Source organism: Anomalospiza imberbis, chromosome 4, assembly GCF_031753505.1.
Source record: "Anomalospiza imberbis isolate Cuckoo-Finch-1a 21T00152 chromosome 4, ASM3175350v1, whole genome shotgun sequence".
NCBI classification, from domain to species: domain Eukaryota; kingdom Metazoa; phylum Chordata; class Aves; order Passeriformes; family Viduidae; genus Anomalospiza; species Anomalospiza imberbis.
In genome coordinates, this window is record NC_089684.1 from 70,576,015 (window position 1) to 70,595,374 (window position 19,360).

Genomic DNA, 19,360 nt, shown 5'->3' on the forward strand with positions numbered 1-19,360 from the left:
TTGATCCTTTGAAGGAAGGCTTTTCATAAGTATTTCTTGCTTCCCACAATTAAAAGATAGACTTTCTCTGATACATAAATTGTGCTAATGGTTGTCATTATTTATCTGCTCAACACTGGCCTGCAGAGACTTCCTTCCCAGTTACCCTCAGGCTTTGCACAACAGACATCCACTGAAAAAGTGGGAATCAGAGGCACCCCACTCCTGCACTGGTTCTAGCCTGACAGAAATAACCTTTCAGGGATGAAGGGAAAAAATCCTTGAAATGCAAATCTTGGGTCTGCCTGCAAGAAAATGACACGTAAACATTTGCCTGTTGTATGACAAATGGGTGTTTACAGAGGTGATTTCTGCAACGGTGAAATATGAAGAGTTTTATGCTCAAAGGGTGTGCAAATAAGGATTTCTGCTCACTCAAGGGCTGAGGAAGAAGTGCTTTTAAATGCAGCCACTTCCTCCCTGCCCAAAGCTCAGGAACATGTGGCCACTTTATTTGCTGGTCAAAATCAGTCCTTGATCCCACCAAAGTGCTGGGGACTGACCTCAACACTCCCAGAGAAATCCTCAGCTCACTGCACAAACACCACACAACATATTCACAGTCATGGCAGGCTCAAAATGAAAACTCTCACACATGGCTCCCCTTTTTGGTAAAATAACTGGGCCTTTGAGCATCCCCAGTGCTGCTCTGCTTGATGCTGACTTCACATCCAAACTGGAAGAGATTTGTGCCAGGATGTTTTCTGGAGGGAGCTCTCTCCAGAGCACCTGGTCCCCTTTTTTTTTTTGGGAACCCAAAAAGCTGCTATGAAAGGAGCATATGGATGAATGACACTCCCACTTCTTTTTTATGAAGAATTAGGTTGGAAACACTCTTGTTTTACTAATTCCAAGACACAGAATGGGACTATGGTTAAACTACCAAGACATCATGAGAAATAAATGTATCTGAGAGCTGTGTAGGTGGCTCTCAAATAACAGCAGTTTTCAGGAGATGGAATGAATATGAGCCTGGTTGCTGAGCTGGGCTTCAGAGAATTACCAGAGTCTGATTACTGAGATGATCAAAAGGGTTCCCCCTTCCTGCACCACACAGAGCAAGGAGGGACACTCAGACCTGACACAGTTGCTTCTAGAATTTTAATGATGCTTAAAATAATTTTATTTATATCTTAAAAACTGCATTGAGATGAGTTCCAAACACAATGGGTGAGCACACCCAGCACTAGCAGTTATTACTCCAAAATTAACCGCACAGTTCTGCTATTATTGTTTAGAAAATTATTTCTTGCAAACACCACAAGTATAAAACACCATCTATGACACTGTTCCACCTGAGGGTTTCTCAGATTTCATCTATATTAAGATTACCTGAGCCAGACGTGAGGCAGAAATCTAAGGAAGGCTTGTTTTAAAGCTTTTTTTTTCCCCCAGTCCTGGATCAAACACACCTTTGTTGTTCAGAAGCATTTCTTTCCTCCTGTTTGAAGCATCTCATGTGACCCCTTAAGCACCATTTCCTCCAAGCTTCCTCCAGTGTGTGGAGCTCCATCCATCAAAAGCCAGAAATGGGGATGCAGACAGAGCACGATTCAGCAGAGCTGCAAAGGTCACCAGGGCACTAAACCTGGCTGCAATTAAAATTTCCTAAATAAACCTGAACGTGCTGACAGCAACATTGCTGAATCCATTTGTTGTTACAGCAGAACGGCTCCACCGAAAGCAGGGAGGGTGCTGCACACAGCCAGCAATTCTTTATTTCATGTTAATAAAGCAGGGATTGTTTCAGCAGCTTGTGACAATCACTTTTCACACGCTCGTGGCTGTGACAGCACTAGGAGACTCCGTGGGGAGTGAGTCCATAGGAACTTGGCCTCCTGTGGGAACCCAGCACATCCCTCTGGCTGCCCTGGCTGTCTCCAGACCCTGGCAGGGGGCTCGGAGACCTTGGCACGAAGTCAAAAACACCTGTGGCTTCCATTTTAGCCCGTGGAAAAAGCTGCCAACTCTGTGTGAGGAATTACAAGCCACAAGGGTTTGTTTCAGTAGTGTGGTAGTTGAATTAACACAGGGTGAAAAAGTAGAATTTTGGGGCTTTTTTAGAATGGGGTTCAAGGGGGTACAAGATAGAGGGATTTGGGTGTGTCCAGACCTTCTCCTTCTCCTTGCCCTCCATGTCTTGCTATGATGGTGACACTTTTCTGTTGGTTTAAGGTACAGACTGTCCAACATAGATGACAGATATTGGCACGTTTTTGTAAACATGGCACACGGAGTTTTTGGTATAAAATGTGAACACCGCCCTGAGGGCAGACAGAATGCCATGGCCGACCTGCTGGACAGAGCTCAGCAGGGCAGAGAAAGAATGTTCTAGATAAGGAAAATAAACAACCTTGAGAAGCCAATCCTATGCATTCAGGCTCCTCCTTTGGCTGCACGGGCTGGGAAATGAGGACTTTTACACTCTCGGGGTCACCTCAACACCCGGACCCTGAGATTTGATGTCCCTGGGAGGGCACGACACTGGCTCACCAGCTGGGCTGAACATCTGGCATCGAATCCCAGCCCAAGAAGAATCCTTCCTGAGGAGGACAGCCTGACCCCTGCAGAGAACAAACCGCTTCAAACTCGACCCAGAACAGAGAGGATCCGTGGGCCTGGATGTTCTCCACCTGAGAGCTGCTGGCCAGTGACTGGGAAAATTTCCGGACCGATTTTGCAGACGGCACAACTCTTGGAAATTTCCTAAATACACCTGAACATGCTGACAGCAACATAAACACACAGTCACAGCAACATTGCTGAATCCATTTGTTGTTACAGCAGAACGGCTCCACCGAAAGCAGGGGGGGTGCTGCACACAGCCAGCAATTCTTTATTTCATGTTAATAAAGCAGTGATTGTTTCAGCAGCTTGTGACAATCACTTTTCACACGCTCGTGGCTGTGACAGCACTAGGAGACTCCGTGGGGAGTGAGTCCATAGGAACTTGGCCTCCACCTGTCCCTGAGCTTGGGTGGGATGCAGGAGGGTCAGGTAATGAAAGCAGTTTAGCCTCCCCCAAGTGCTGTGCTTGGGCAGCCTGGGTTTGTGTCAGTTGGGAAATCCCACACTCTTGACAGCATTAAAATATGAAATAAAGCAGGTTTAGATGGGATACTGGGAATTACTTTTCCCCTGTGAGGGTGGGGAGGCCCTAGAATGGATTTGCCAGAAAAGCTGTGGCTGCCCCTGGATCCCTGGAAGTGTCCAACGCCAGGTTGGACAGGGCTTGGAGTAACCTGGGATGGTAGAAGTTGTCCCTGCATATGGCAGGGGGTGGAACTGGATGAGCTTTAACATTAATTCCAATCATTTCTGTGATTTCAACAGTCCCAGGAGCTCCCATCTCAAGAGTCAGAAAGCACAACCAGTGTGACACACTCTGCTTTACACAAACGTGGGGTTCTCAGCTGGCCGGCTGAGAGGAAGCTTCAGGGAAATTTTGCTTTTCATTGGTATTTTGAACATACTGAGAGGCAGCACAACAGGGAAGTTATCAGTCACACAGGTGTCTGAACTGCTGGAAATTTACAGACTTCTTTTTAAAAATACTTCCCAGTACCTTTAGAAAATGTGCTGGAGTGCTGATGTTCTCCATCAGGACAAAAATTTAGTAGAATTCTGTACTGTACACAGAATAGAGAAAAACTTCCAAAATAAACAATCAGCATTGTGTATTTTAGTTATCCCAGAATCACAGAATGGTTTGGATTGGAAAGGACCTTAAAGATCATCTCGTTCCAACCCCACTGCCACTCCCACGTTTATCCAAGTCCCATCCAACCTGGTCTAGCTGTCCTTGTCTTGCTTCCTTTTAAATTTTGGGTGAAGCAAATGGATTCCCATCCATGCAAAAGAATGAGAGTTGCACAGGTGGCTACTCACAGAAAGTCCTTTGGGCACAGCCAGCAGCCTTATTTACTGTTTATGCAGCACCTAACAAAAGGAGTAAGAGAAAGGAGGGGGGGGGAAAGATGCCAGGCAAAAGGAGAAGATGTTATTAACAGCATGTAATTAATACCCAACAGATGTGTGACACCAGCCACTGGAAAGGTGTGGCCATTCCCCAGTAACACGATCCTCTGGTGGGATTAATTATAGTCTAATAACTAGCCTTAATTTTTGTGTTTTTCATTTTTTAATTTAGAAACTGAACAAGAAACCAGTTTATTAATCTAAAACCACAAAAGCAGACAACACTTAGGGCAGAAAAGTGCAGTAGACACAAAGCCCAGACCTTAAGAGCAGAATGTGAAGTTTATTCTCATCTAAAACCATCTGGCAGAAGTGAGAAACCACAGGACCCCTCCTCCACAGCCTGGCTGTGCCTGAACGGGATCAGACACTCACTGGGGGCACTCTGACAACACCAAACTCACTGGAGGAGTAGCACCAAGGCAAAACTGACTTTTGATTCACTAGTTGGGATATTAGTCAAAGTTTAACTGTACTAGAAAGGTTTTCCTACTGATTAAGCATTAAAATAATTTCAACTACTACGCCAATGAACGCAGCTCCATTTCACAAGAACAGCGTGGGACCACATCACTGCTTCTAAATTTACACATTTTCCAGATCTTTCAGTGCTCAGAAAAAGTGCTTATTTTAAGAGATTTCAGCACAAACACATTCTCCTTGAACTTATGCACAATATCCATCACTCAGTGGGGATGAAGCATTATTTTTATATTATTTTTCCAAAAAAAGTAGCAGAAAACACTCATAGAAGATTTTTTTAGCTGCAAGATTTGAATGCTGAGTTTAGATGCCAAACAGAGCAATAAAGAGCATTTTAAAATGCCCTCTTATTATAATTTTAAAAACTTTTCATACATTGCTTTTTGCTTTCTTTCCCTCTATGGTGATTAATACTTAAAAAGAAAAATGTGAGATTCTGATCTCCAAACCTTGCCATGCAAAAGAAGAGAGGAACTTACAATTTCATTTACATTGCACTCACAAACTTTTCTTTATCATGTTTTATTTTACAAGCTCGAGCACTCAGACTGTCAAAAGCTGCTGGATTTATCATTACTGATGCTGTGGAAGTAAAATAATTTAAACAAATATTCACTGTACTGGAGATTCCAACACTTGTGCTCAGCTGCACAATGCTAAAAGCTCAGAGAAAAGTCACACAGTTGTTGGGATATTTAACCTTTGGGAGTTTTATGCTGCTGCCACAAGTAGAGAGCCCATAGATTGGGGTAAATAATAAAAGCAACCTGACAAAAGCAGATTATTTCTTTGAGGGAGTCCTTACTTTCTGTTTGTTAAAAAAACCAAACCAAAAAAACAATCCATACAAAGCCCCATTTCTTGGCAACAAGTCAAAGAGGTCATTTTGAAGATGTGAAAAGAAGTGTCTTTCCAATTCAAACCCTTGAAAAATACTCCTGGAAATGGACTGGGCTGCTGAGGCTTTTCTGGCACGTCCTTCCCTTTTCCTTTCTTTTTCAGCCACACCCCCAGCAGACCCAGTGGTCCCTGTTCTGTGGCACTTTGGAAAGTGCTGGCATTTCTTACACAAGTCTGGTTTTCTTGTTCACCACACCATGATTTAGGGCAGTTATAATCACCAGTTTCTCTCTCCCTCACATCAACAGCATAAAAGTTTTGGCCTGAGACACCCCTCCAAGTGACAGAAAACCGTCACACTCACTATTTTCAGCACAGCTGGATCAAGACAACCCAACTGTACCTGCCATCATTTCATCCTCATGAGTTTCTTGTCACTTGAGAGGAAATTACGTTTCTGATGTAAATATCAGATGGATGGGTCACTTTGTGCTCCAAAATGCAGTCTCAGGAGAAGCACCTTCTTCACCTCTGAGCTCTTTGCAGTGTTCAAGGACCAGGAGCAGGTTTGGAGGGTCAAGCTCAACTGGAGAGCTGGACAAGTATTTTTTCTGCACATGATCAGCAACCAAGGCAAAGCTCACAACAAAACGCCCTTATGTCCACCCAGAGGTGAGCAGAATCCAAGTGGATGCACTTAGAGCATCAGTCAGGCAAAAACAAGAGCCAAGCACACCCTCCTTGGATGGTGATTAAAAGGAATTTGAAATTGGAAATGGGTAATGGTATTTACACTGCCACATGACCCAAACAACCCTCACTCCAACTCCAATTTATCCCCTTCTCCCACTGCTTAGCTTGGCCTCTCTTGCCCTAAATGATTAATGCCTGAAATCCTCACCCATTTATGCCTTGCAGCATTTTCATCTTGGCTGCAGCCAGTCCACAAAGCCACCTCTGTCTGGATTCAATTTAAATTAAGACACACAGAGTTCATTAAGTCTGCTAGCTGGGATCTCAACCTAACCACATGAATACACAACTCTCCTCCCAGACTCCTTTTCCACAGGGAAAGGAGCAGGCACCCTGCTCCAATGTGAAGAGCACAAAGGCTTTTAACAAGACTCCCAGATTGCAGAGGGCTGCAGGAAAGGCAGGAGTGCTCTGGCTGGAATTAAATTGGGCAATTTGAGGCAATCAAAATCATTTTTCTAAAGCCAGCCTGAAAGTCACAGCTCAGAGGTCCCAGTCATTTTGAGAATTACTTTGTCACCAAGGAGAACCATCTCCCAGCAATCTTTGCTCATCAGAGGGTATCTGCAGGTGCTGATGTTCTCCTGACAGGTGACCTCCTTGGAGCACTCACTGAGAAACACTGCTCAGGAAACTGAGGCAGGGTGGGCACCTGGCTAGGTCTGTCCCACAGCACAGCCCACATGAACCCTGGGAATCAGGCACCCAGCACCAGATGGGTTTTCCCTCTGGGAGGAAAGTCAAGATATTTGCTACTGCACTATTGTCTGTCTGTGGCAATCTTATGGCTTTGTTGGCCCCAAGTTGGGCCACTCCCTGGGGGCTCCCCTGAGTGGGGAAACCCTCCTGGAGCAGTTCTGTGTCAGGAAAAGGACACACACAGAACTTTTTCAGTCTTCAGGTTCTTGTTTTATTGTTATCTTATCAAAACTTCAGCAAGCTTGTCTGCACCAGACCTTGCATGCTGGAAAACAGCACAAAAATGGCTAACGACCTCGTGGCACAAGGCCTTTTAAGCCTAATCAAAAACTAAATTGCCCAATTAAGAAGTGACACCTGGATTGTTTCTCTTTCTAACCCAATAACTGACCCCTAAAGACCCGCAATGTGGATTTTTCTACCCAATTACAAGATACCACCCAAACCCATGAAGAAGAAGGAAGAAAAAGGAACTCGAGACAACACCTTATACCCTCCATCTTGTTCCCATCTGCAACATACTAAAAATCCTAAAACCTAAATTTCTCACCCAAGTGGCATACTATACTACTCTCTATAATCTATTTCACACTTTTGTGGTCTCTAGTTTATCTTGAGGCTTTGGAAGCTTTCTCCATGAATGAGGGTCAAAGTCAGTGCTTCCCTGGGAGTCAGAACCCCTCAGGGCAGACACAGAAATATTCCCCTTGCCCTGGGTTTCCACATCCTATAACTAATTTAATTAGCTACCCCAGCAAGCTGAAGAATTACAACCTGGTTTTGGCCTGAGACACCCCTCCAAGTGACAGAAAACCCTCACCCTCACTATTTTTAGCACAGCTGGATCAAGACATCCCAACTGCACCTGTCATTATTTCATCCCCACGAGTTTCTTGTCACTCGAGAGGAAATTAAGTTTTTGATGTAAATATCAGATGGATGGGTCACTTTCTGCTCCAAAATGCAGTGGGTGTCGATGTGAATGTTGAAAATAATAATTTACTATCTCTGTCTGTATTAAATTACTCCTTATCCAGACCTGCAAGTAAAATTTAAGCTACAGAAGGGACAATGGCGTTTTCAAGGTTTTGATTTTAGTGCCCAGGGTTTGGGGTTGCTTTTCCTCCCCCACTGCTCTGTGAGAGATTTGAGTCCTGGCACAAATGCAGCAGCCCAGCACAGGCAGCAGAAACCGTGGGCCACAACTTTACCCTCAAAGCTTCTTTCTCATTCTGCAATTGAAATCTGATTGTTAGATGGAAAACAGAAAACCCTCATGTTAACCACAACTCCAAAGTCTGCAAGTGCAGCTTTGAGGACATTTCCTAGTCAGCAGAACTGGCTCCCAACAGGCAGAACTCTTAGGTGGCAACAGCACTTCCTACCTGGCTGCACTTTGTGACTATCACAGGGACACAGGGATGGTCAGGGCATCCTCACACCCACCCTGAGGTCACTGCTCAGCTTCTTGCAGCCATGGCTTGGTGAAGAAATCACTTCTTGGCAGAAGTCAGAGTGATAGACAGAAGGATCAGGCAGCTTTGCCCAAAGTTCAGCACAGGCCCAGAGTGGAAATTCCACAAACGGAACAGAAATGTACCAGTAAAAATTTGCAACAAATTCAAACAAACAAACAAACAAAAAAATCTGCTTTGGTTGCAGATGTTCAGAAGTTTTCAAAGGCAAGAGTGGAGAAACCAGACTGGCTTGGGTTTGGTGTTTCTGCCAAAATTGTCAAATAATTTTGCTCTGCAGCCTTAGTGCTGCACTGGGCTCCTTTTCCAAGGAGTCAACAAATTCTTTAGCACAAAACTCTGCTGTGGAGAGAACTTGCCATTCCAGCTGGTTCAAATGCAAGCAGTAATTAGGCAAAACTGCTCTATACTGCAGTGTGACACAGAGAAAATGCGAAAAAATGCAAAAAAAAAAGTGATAAATCCCAGAGTGATTCCAGGCTTGTGCCACATGTTCACAGAGAGGGCTTTATAACATTCAACACATCCTTTTGTAAGGGGAAAACCCAAACCTTACACTAAGACAGGTAGCTTAGAGCCAGGCTGAAGGATTTGCAGCACAGAGGGTGGCTAATCCCAATTAATAATGGCCACTGGTCACTGAGCACCTCGGTGCTGGGGAAGCAGGGACAGCTGCTTCTCTCCACAGCTCCTCTGCCCAAGTCTGTGCTCACTCTCCAAAGGCTTTGCTGTTCCTGCTGTGCACCTGTGCTCAGCCACTTGGAAAATCCATCCCAAAATATGAATATAACCGCCCACAGAGGCAAAGAGCAAGAAGCTGCTTTAATTTGGGTAAGAAATTAAGGAAAACAAATAAAAGAAGGCATGTCATTTCAAAGGGAACTTGCATCTGATGTACAGAAAGATGCAATAGAATTATTTATAAAGCCCAATGACACAGATTCTTCTATTGCTAAAGTGACAAAGTAAGATAAGATAAGCCATTTGCTTTGACAGCTTCACTGTCGGCCTTCAGCATTCAAACTTTTGATGTCTGGAGTTGAAAACTGAGTATTTTTAGATTCCATTTTCTTTCCAGGATGTTATCACATGAGAAGAAATAACCAAAGTTGAAAAGTTCACACCTGTCCAAGCTCCATCTGTGAAACTGTTGAACATAATTAGCTGGAAAAGAACATTCACCTGCTAATGTGAGGCTTCCTACAAACTGCAGGGCAAGAAAAGCTGAACAAAGTGCAAATAGTCCCTAATGAAGGCATCACAGAGGTGTGTGCTCAGTAGTTTCACCTCCTGCACACCACAGAGACACCCTGATCTCCACTGCAAATTCCAGCACTTGAGCAGAAAGCCTGAACACTTCACCCACGATCTGAAAGTAGAAAGAATCCAGGGGGGTGAATCATGGTGATCTCATCTCTCCAGCAATAAAGAGAATAATGTGTCAAGCTTCACCAGAAAAGGGAATTATACTTACAGGGTGTAGAAAGATGTTATTTATCACCATATTTTTGTCTGTAACCACACCACAGAAATGTAGCTGTGAACTGTAAATCCAGCACAGGATTTACACAACACACTGTCAACAACCTGCAGGCAAAATGCTGCAGTCTGTGGTGATCTCCAGGTTCTCCACTTGATCCTGACCACCACCTGGCTCCTTGGACAGAGAACTCCACATTTTGCAGAGATTACATTGGGGAATTAATGCTTCCCACCAATTTAAAAGGAATCAGTAATGTACTACAGCTTGTTACTCAATGCAAGGTCTGGATTCTGTTTTCCCAAATTTACAGAATTCACAGAATGACCAGGTTGGAAGAGACCTTCAAGATCATTGAGTCCAACCCAGCCCCAACACCTCAACTAAACCCTGGCACCCAGTGCCACATCCAGGCTTTGTTAAACACATCCAGGGATGGTGACTCCACCACCTCCCTGGGCAGAGAATTCCAGTACTTTATCACTCTTTCTCTGAAAAACTTTTTCCTAATATCCATCCTGTATTTCCCTTGATGCAGCTTGAGACTGTGTCCTCTGGTTCTGTCAGTGCTGCCTGGAGAAAGAGACCAACCCCACCTGAGCACAGCCACCTTTCAGGTGGCTGTAGAGAGTGATAAGGTCACTTAATTTAAGGTAATTTAATTCCCTGCACGGCTAAGAAGGAAATACAAAAATTTTTAGGAAGGATGTGAATAGTCTGGCACCACAAATAGCCAGGATTCACCTCAGGAGGAGGCAGAGGTTTAATGTAAGGGGTATATAGAGAAAAGTGATGATGCAGGGAGAGAAGACAGATTGTGGTGAAACTGTAAATAATCCATCAGCAAAACTCAACAACTTCCTCCAGGAGGCAGCTGCACCCCTTCCCCAGCGTTAACACCTGCTGTGAAGGCTTGTTTCAATGTCTGCAAGATGAGCTGAAGGCAGAGTTACCTTCCAGCCACTCCTGTGCCTGCTGGGCTCTCCTCTGGGCCATCAGCCTGCTGCCCATGTTCCTGCGGCGCCGGGGCATCCCCTCTGCCCGTTCCTCCCCGTGGGGCCGGGGCCTGGCCCCCGCTGCTGCTGCTGCTGCCACATTCTGCTGGTGCTCCTCATCAGCTGCAAGAAGGAAAGAAAATATTCCTATTAAAGCTGGCTTTCCCTTGCGCCTCTGTTTCTGAGTTACCGAACAGCACAGACCTAAAAGTGTGGTTTTCTTTCTAAAGTATTCTGATTTTTTTAAATTTTAATTTGTACTTGTGTAATGTAGATTCATGTGATTGAAAGCTCAGAGGCTGAATGTTTCAGAGAGGAATGTGGAAATTACTACACATGGAGCAAAACCTGAAGAGCAAACAAGGATCACAAATTACAGCTGAAATAAACACTTCATTCTGCCCTGCTGATTTAAACTCCCCAGATCACAGGTAGGTACAAACAGGACACTAAGGGCCACTGCAGCTCTCACTGCCATCTTCTCTGTATATGCTGCAGTTACTAATTAAGATCTGGCAAATGAAGAGTATCCTAACAGAAGCAGCTGGGAGATGGAACCGACTAGTGGGTTAATTTCAGAAGTTTTCCATAGAAAACTCTCAGATTTTTTTAAGGCTTCCTGTTGCTTTTAACTGTGGCAGTAATGCAACAAAAAAAAAAACCACCAAAAAAAAAAAAAAAAAAAAAACCAAAAAAAAAACAAAACCCAAAACCACATAATGGTAAAATATCATCATCCTTGATACCTGCTTTGCATATTCTGTTGATAAGCCTAACTGATATTTGTTACCTGCTCAATCCTGCAAAATATTAACTTTTAAGCTTTAATTCAAGCAAATATTCAAATGGTCTCATGGAAAACTGCAGAACAACTCACTTACTCCAACTCAGGACACATTTATTTGGTGATCTGACAGATTATGTTGTGTCCCAGCAGGAGCACAAAATGCTTTGCACACTATGCCAAGTCTCCAGCTCCCCCATCCAAACAATGCCCTCCTAAAAAACCTCCTGTTAGCATATCTGCCATCAGAAAATGGGATTCGTGATGAGTGAAGCTGTGCAGCACCAAAGGCGTGCCTGCAGCTCACCTCAGTTATCTCAGCCTTCAAAGCGCTGACTGTGGGGCTGATAAGGACAGGCTGCAGCCTCCAGCTCAGCAGGGCTGCACAGCAGAGCCACCTGGGGCAGGCTTTGGCCAGCAGAGATGTCACAGGGATGGCAGCAGGCCCCCTTGGAGCTGAGCCACTGCCCTGTCACACTGCTGTCACCCTCCTGGTCCCATCCACCTGTGCAGACAGAACAGGGCTGTGAGAAATCACTGAGTGCAGAGATGCCAGAATGCTGCTTCAAGGCTTGCCCAGTGCTATCCACAGCTCATTGCTACAGGAAACATTCTCCTGGAAAGGCAGAGCAGCAGATCACTTGGACACTGACAAATGCCAAAAATGCTCTGCAAAAAGCTTTTTATACAAATGCAGCATTTCACTTCCTAAGTTCTTGAGATATGCTGCAATTCAAACCTCAGCATCCTTCCACCTGCAAGCTTCACTGATTCCCAAGATGGTCGTGCCCAGCAGCTCAGCTGTGCGGTTCCAGCCTCATTCATTCTGGTTTTGGTTCCTGTTGTCCTGTGAAACAGAGACTGCTTTGCATTTTATGAAAGAGGAATCTATTTATAAGCCATGTATTTATTTCAAACCGAAGAGCTCAACACTCACAGAGAAAAACGTGTGAACCAAGCTCTCTGCTTTTTTCCATTTAACTCTCTACAGGAGACTCAGTAATTCCTCAAAGTGACCAGTGGGCTCAGGATGTACTAAACCCCACCACACCTGACCCATATCACAGTCAAACACACAGGGCAGCTGCTGGACAATATCTGTCACATCTCCAAAACGTGCACATTAACAGAAGACACCAAGCCACTATGGATTGATATTTAGCAGGAAATGTTTTAATGAAGATTTTTTTCTTCCTTCCAGTCTCTAAAATATTTCTTCTGACTGCAGCTTCTTTTTCTGCAGCACACAGCTGGCTGAACATGAGCCAGTGACACCTGGCTTGTGGCAGCAGGGCCAGGGCAGTGCCTGTCCCCTGTGCTGGGGCACCTCCAGTCCTGGGGGCAGTTTTTGAGCCACTCCCAGTAAGAAAGACCTGGGGGGGCTGGAGAGAATCCAGGGAAGAGAATTGAGCTGGGGAAGGGTCTGGAGCACCAGGAGCAGCTGAAGGAGCTGGAAAGGGGCTCAGCTTGGAGAAAAGTAGGCTCAGGGGGGACCTTGTGGCTCTGCACAACTCCTGACAGGAGGGGACAGCCAGGGGGGGTCGGGCTCTGCTCCCAGGGAACAGGGACAGGAGGAGAGGGAACGGCCTCAGGCTGGGCCAGGGGAGGGTCAGATTGGATATTTGGGAAAATTTCTTCATGGAAAGGGTGTCCATTCCTGGCACAGCTGCCCAGGGCAGTGGTGGAGCCCCCATCCTTGGAGGGATTTAGAAGCTGTGTGGATGTGGCACTTGGGGACGTGGGTCAGTGGTGGCCTTGGCAGTGGACTGGATGATCTTAGAGGGCTTTTCCAACCTGAGTCGAGCATTCTAGAGCTTCTGTTTGCCAGGCACTCAGCTGGGCAGGGATTTGGAAAATATGAATGTTACTCACTGCATTTCTCCCTGTCCTTCACAGGAGTAGGAAAAAATCCTCATTTCCCGTGCTCTGCTGTAACACACCTGGACCTGCTCCCTCAGGGGTCAGGGCTTTGCCTACGTGACTCCAGACACAGCATTTGTTGCTCAGCTGTGCTCTCCCTCCCCCTGAGCTGTGTCACACACTGGTGGCACACAGAGAGGAGGCTTCACACAACAGAGGACACACTTAAAAATGACTTTTCCTTTTCTTTGGGACGGGACTGACCATCAGATCTGAGCTCAAGAACGATTTGCTCTGGGGTCTGGCCCTGCTGGGTTTTTTTTTTTTTTTTCACCTCCTCCAGCACAGGGCGGGGTTTGGCTGCTGCACTTATCTGAGCGCATCTCTTCATTTTCCTGGAGCTGCAGAGGTCTCAGCAGTGGCACCCCAGGCTAGTCAGATCATGCAGAGATTAGTCACACAACCACTAATTAGCCTTGATCCAGAGCCATCTGAGTGAAAATTAACGGCCAGCATTAAAGAGGTGACACAAGCCATCCACAAGCTTTGCAGAATGACAGGCCAGGCTGAATTAATGAGATAAACCCCTCAAATTAACAGGTTATACAAACAGAACACTCAACAGCTGTCTGGGAAAGGGACAAGGGCTCAATTTGTATTTGTGGTGTCCAGGGTCTGACTCAGCCCTGAAAACCCAAGAACATTTTTGTGCTGGGCACAGCAGCTCTGCCTCAGTGTTCAGGAAGCACCAGTGCAGGCAAGAGATTATTTCAGCTGACTTGTCAGCCAGGGCACAGCAGCAGCTCTGAGACTCTGGTTGTGTCTCCTTCCTGAAGGGAGAGAGAACTGAACTGTGCTCCACAAGCAGAAATCTTTCCCGAGCTGCATGTGAAGCACCACTGCAAAAAAACACCACGGAGTCAATCAGAGCTCAGATCAGGACCTCGTTTTATACTCTCCAGGTAAAAATCTGCCCCTTCACGAAATTGTGCCAACTTTTGCTTACAGCAGAGATGCATTTCTAGAGAACAACCCCTCGCCTATCACAGCACCTTCCTCTCAGTTCCATCAGGTGAGCAGGTGACACCTGGGCTGGCAGGAATGGAGGCAGTTCAGGGCTGCAGGGACAGGGACAGAGCTCCACCTGCTGCACCCTCACACGTGGTGGCACCATCCAGCACCTTCTGCCACCGTGCAAAACCTCTGAAATTCAGAGAGGGATTCAAAATTCAATAGGTGGAAGCTTCCCAAGGAGGTGCTTTGGGCCAGTGGAGCTTATCAGAAAGAGAAGTGGCAGCCACGTGTAAAATCAAGAAATGCCACTTTTTTTTTTTTAATTATTTTCAGTAGAACAAGTCCAGGCATGAATCTGCTGGAAACAACGTGCTGCTTCAAGTGACCTTTCAAAGAAATGCAAAGGCACAGGATTTACCTCTCCTGAGCCTCAGCTCCCCAAAGCAGGCAAGTGTTGAACATTTTGAAAAGCCAATTTCCATGAGATAACACAAAAGGAAGCTGCTGCCCCAATCCCTGCACGTTAACAAAATAAAGGTGAGAGCTCCCACCACTTCTTTAGGTCCAATGTCCCTGGTTTCAAGTCCTTTTCAGGTAGCAACAAGGATTTATTGGCAGAATTGTGGCAGCTTCCATTTTCCACCTAAGAACATCGACTAGAAAAGGAAATTCCTGCTTTAAACTAAATTTTGTGGCTATTAAATACACCACAGTCCCCATGGTTCTGAAAAATAATTTCTATTGTGTACAGAGAAAAAAGTCATGCCCAGCAGCTGAAATTCTGTGAAGGGCTTTATCATGACAGAAAACAATATATTAAAGTAAAAAAATATCTTAAAAGCACAGTAAAAAAAAAAAAAAAAGCATGGAAATGTCAAAAAGTTACCACTAAAAAAGGCTTCAAGAGAATGAAATTGTCCTGAATGTAAATTAACTTCAACCAACTTGCTCAAAATCAGTATTCAAGTTTGTTTTTTTTTTTTTTTAATAATTCACACTATTTAAAACAAATGCTTGGGCTTCAGTTTAGAGCTCTGAATGCTTAAAGAGAAAAGAAATCCTCCCAAGCCCCACAGCCCCTGATTTACCCTGACAGGATTCCATCTCAGGAAATGATGTATTTCTCCAGGACATGCATCCCTCACTTTTACCAAACGTTCATCTCTTCATTCACAGGAATGCAATGAAATTACATCAGTTTCCAAACCTTTCCAAGAGAAAGATTTAGACCAGGTCTGTGGAAGCAGAGGTGTGTGAGAAATGTGTTGGAAAATTTAATTATTATCACCAAAATCTCCTTTTAACACAGATCCCTTTCCAGCACAGCGTTGCACTGAGTGACTGTGTTTATATTAAATGTGTGCTGGTTTTACCTCTTAATTAAAAATTATCAAAGCGACTCCCCCAAAAGAAAAAGAATAGAAATTCCAACCCCAAAACACCCCATATCCCCAAAATCTGTGGAAGTATTGACCAGGAGTTCAGAGTTTGTCCTGGCTGAACATCTTAATTTGACACCTGGCAGCCAAACAAGCTCACTCCTTCCACTGTGAGAACACAACAAGGTCAGTGAGTTGACACCACACCTGACTCCCTCCCACAACACTCAATTCCCACCCACACAAGGTCACCTCCACCACAGTGGACTGGCAGTGTTGCTTATGGTTGGACTCAGTGATTTTAAAGGTTTTTTTCCAGCCCAGATTCTCTGATCTAACACTGCTCAGCAGTGACACAGGGCTGGAAGTGCTGCATCATCCACCTGCTTCCCACAGCCCCAGGAGTGCACTGGGTGAGGTGGGAAAGGAGCAGAAGTGGGACATGGCACAGGATTGACTCCAGATGGCTCTGGAGTATCTCCAGTGAGGGAAACTCTGCAGCCTCCCTCTCTGGGCAATCTTTTCCAGTGCTCCCAGTAAAGAAATTCTTCCTCGTGTTCAGCTGGAGCTTCAGTTCCTGCCTGTGCCTGCTGTGCCATTGCTGGGTCCTGCTCTGCGCCCTCCCTGCAGACACTGCTGGACATGGATGAAGTCCCCTCTCAGTTTTCTCTTCTCCAGGCTGAACAGCCCCAGCTTCCTCAGCCTTTCCTGATCAGGAAATGCTCCAGCAGCCCCTTCATCATCCTCACAGCCTCTGCTGGTCCATCCGTTCCTGAGGAGCCCAAAACTGGACACAGCACCCGGGCTGTGCCTCGCAGGGCTGAGCAGAGGGGCAGGATCACTCCCTGACCTGCCGAAAACGCTCTCATCCCGGGATCCCCTTGGCATCCTTGGCACAAGGGAACGCTGCTGGCTCAGGGACAGCTCGCTGTCCACCAGGACACCCAGGTCCTTCCCACGAAGTCACAGCCCAGCGTCTGCCGGTGCTCGGGGCTGTTCTCCCCACTCGCAGGTCCTGAACTGCACCGTGCTGAATTTCGGAAGGCTCTTCTCTGCCTGTCAAAGCCCCTCCGAGACATCGGCCCTTCCTTGTTTTGCACCATCAGCGGACTTGCTGAGGGAGCACCGACCCCTTAGTCCAAGTCCCCGCTGAACAAGCTCCAAACGCTAAGTACAGAACCCTGGGGGCACCACTCGTGGCAGGCCTCCACCGACACCCTGCGCGCCGACCCCGAGCCTCGGGGATCTGCCCTCCATTCCCCGCTCATCCGAAGGAACCTCAGGGACACCTTCCCAGTCCCAAAGCCGCTGGCAGAGAACTCAGACCTCCAACCCTGGCGCCCCTCACCCTTGGGGCCGCCTCAGGCCGCGAACCCCCAGCAGCAGCGGACGAGGCCTCGGCGCCCGCGGGGCAGCCCGGGCGGAGCGCGGGGTTAAGACGCCGGGACATCCCCCCGGAACCCTCCCCGGGACACCCCAAAACCCCTCGGGACCCCCCAAAATCCCCGCTGCCCCCCAGCACGGCGGGTGCCCCTCGGCGGCCGCCCGAGGCGCGGCGCCCCCTGGCGGCTCCCGAGAAACGCGCCCCCGGTTGAGAGCAGGGCCGCGCCCACCGCAACGGGCCCGCGGGGTGTGTGTGGGGGGCGGGAGGGAGGCCCGGCCGGTCCGCTCGGCGCCGCGACCCACCTGCCCTGGCTTGGTCGCGGAGGCGGGTGGCGAAGAAGAGAAGGACGGCGAGCAGCACGGCAGCGGCGGCGAGCAGAACCGCGTCCATCCCGAGCCCCGGCCCCGCCCCCAGCACCCTCCGTGCGCCCCGCCCCCTTCCCCTGCCGCAAGGCCCCCCGCGCGCGGGCTGCCCCGCGGGGCGCCTGTGGCGGCGCGGCGCGGCGGGCGCGCTGCGATGGGGCAGGCGCGGCGCGGGCAGCCCGCGGGAGGGGTCCTGGCTCGGCCGTGAGGCGGGCGCTGAGGGAGGGCGCGGGAAAAGGAATTAAAGGCGGAATTAAAGCCGGAGTCAGAGGAGAAATTTAAAACCATGGGGCAAAACCGGCCGAGGGCACGGCGCCCGCGGGCCTGGCCGCCCGGCACGGCTGCTGGCCCCAAGCTGGGGAGATCCTCAGCCGTGACCCCGCACCGGGTCCGCCCCAGGCAGGCCCTGGCAGCCATCGGGGTGACCGGGGCAACGGTGAAACTTAAATTACACCTCTGAGTAATTTCTGTCTTCTGCCTTTAGGTCTCTGGAATCTGGGAATGGGATGAAGCTGGAGCTGCCTGGCTCAGCAGCGTGTCAGGAGTGATGTCCTGACCTGGCCTGAACCAAAAGTGCACAAAAAGATGCAGAAGCTTGCACTGGAGATAGAGGAGACATTTCCCCCCTTTGCATGGTCGCCCACTGTTAGATCCGAAACTTTGTCAGGCTCTGCCCCAGTCCTATGAGTGAGAAGTGTTTTTAGGCTTTACCCATGTTCACTTTGTGGTTGTGAAGTTCTGGCTGATCAAGCCCTTTCTTGCTTCAGAAATACTTTTCAGTGTGACTGTTTAAAGCACTCTTGGTGGGGGAAAGTGTTTTAAATAAATTGAATATGCAAATTAGAGGCTATGGGACACCTAAAGGTGATCAAAAGCACTGCTTTAGCTAATTAGTCGTTGCTGTGGGCTCCACAGCTGCCTGTGTCCCTGTCACGAGCTCGAGATGAGTTCAGATCTGTCAGCAGATGGAAAGCGGCTTCTGCTGAGGGATTTGCTGAATTTTAGCAATGCAGAACCAGCAACACGGTGGGAAGCCCTCAAAAAAGAGCAGAACTACAGGCTGAATGTTTAAGGCAAAGCTTTATTTCAGTAATAGCCTTTCAAAAATCTTATTTTGGGGATCATTCATAGAATCGTGGAATGGCTTGGCTTAGAAGAACCTTAAAGCTCATCTCGTTCCACCCCCTGCCATGGGCAGGGACACCTTCCACTAGCCCAGGGTGCTCCAAGCCCCATCCAGCCTGGCCTTGGACAGTTCCAGGGATCCAGGGGCAGCCACAGCTTCTCTGGGCACCCTGTGCCAGGGCCTGCCCACCCTCACAGGGAACAATTCCTGCCCAATATCCCATCCATCCCTGCCCTCTGGCAGTGGGAGCCATTCCCTGTGTCCTGTCCCTCCATCCCTTGTCCCCAGGTCCCTCTCCAGCTCTCCTGGAGCCCCTTTAGGCCCTGCAAGGGGCTCTAAATTCCCCCTGGAGTCTTCCCTTCTCCAGGTGAGCACCTGTGCAGCTCTCCCAGCCTGGCCCCAGCCCTTGGAGCATCTCCGTGGCCTCCTCTGGACTCCCCCCAGCAGCTCCACTGTCAGGATCTGTGATATTCAGATGCTCCCGAGATTGTAGAAAGTCTCTGTCTTTCAGCCCCGCTGCCAAAGGAGGAGTCGTAATTCGTCTGTGCTGGTTTTCAAGGTTGTTTATTCTTTCTTATCTACAATATTTTCTCTCTGCCCTGCAGCAGGTCTGTCCTGCAGGACAGCGTGCGGGGCTCTGCCCTCAGTGGGATGTTACAAACATTATGTACCAAAAACTACGTGTGCTGTATTTACAATAACGTGCCAA

General features: G+C 47.6%; 1 protein-coding gene and 1 long non-coding RNA gene across 2 annotated transcripts in view; both read right to left on the minus strand.

Moving 5' to 3' along the window:
* The window catches only part of DDRGK1 (DDRGK domain containing 1), a 224,203-nt gene that overhangs the window by 18,055 nt on the left and 186,788 nt on the right, over positions 1 to 19,360 (minus strand). Inside the window, exons 2-3 of the mRNA XM_068189065.1 lie at positions 17,466 to 17,556; positions 10,701 to 10,865 (exon numbers count right to left, since the gene is read on the minus strand). Coding sequence (XP_068045166.1) covers positions 10,701 to 10,865; positions 17,466 to 17,553 — 253 coding nt within the window. The 5' untranslated portion in view covers positions 17,554 to 17,556. The remainder of the gene's footprint in view (positions 1 to 10,700; positions 10,866 to 17,465; positions 17,557 to 19,360) is intronic.
* On the minus strand, positions 139 to 10,694 carry LOC137473239 (uncharacterized). Its single transcript, XR_010998667.1, has 2 exons — positions 7,527 to 10,694; positions 139 to 6,881 (listed from the first exon to the last, which is right to left on the minus strand). It is a non-coding gene; the product is annotated as an uncharacterized lncRNA (long non-coding RNA).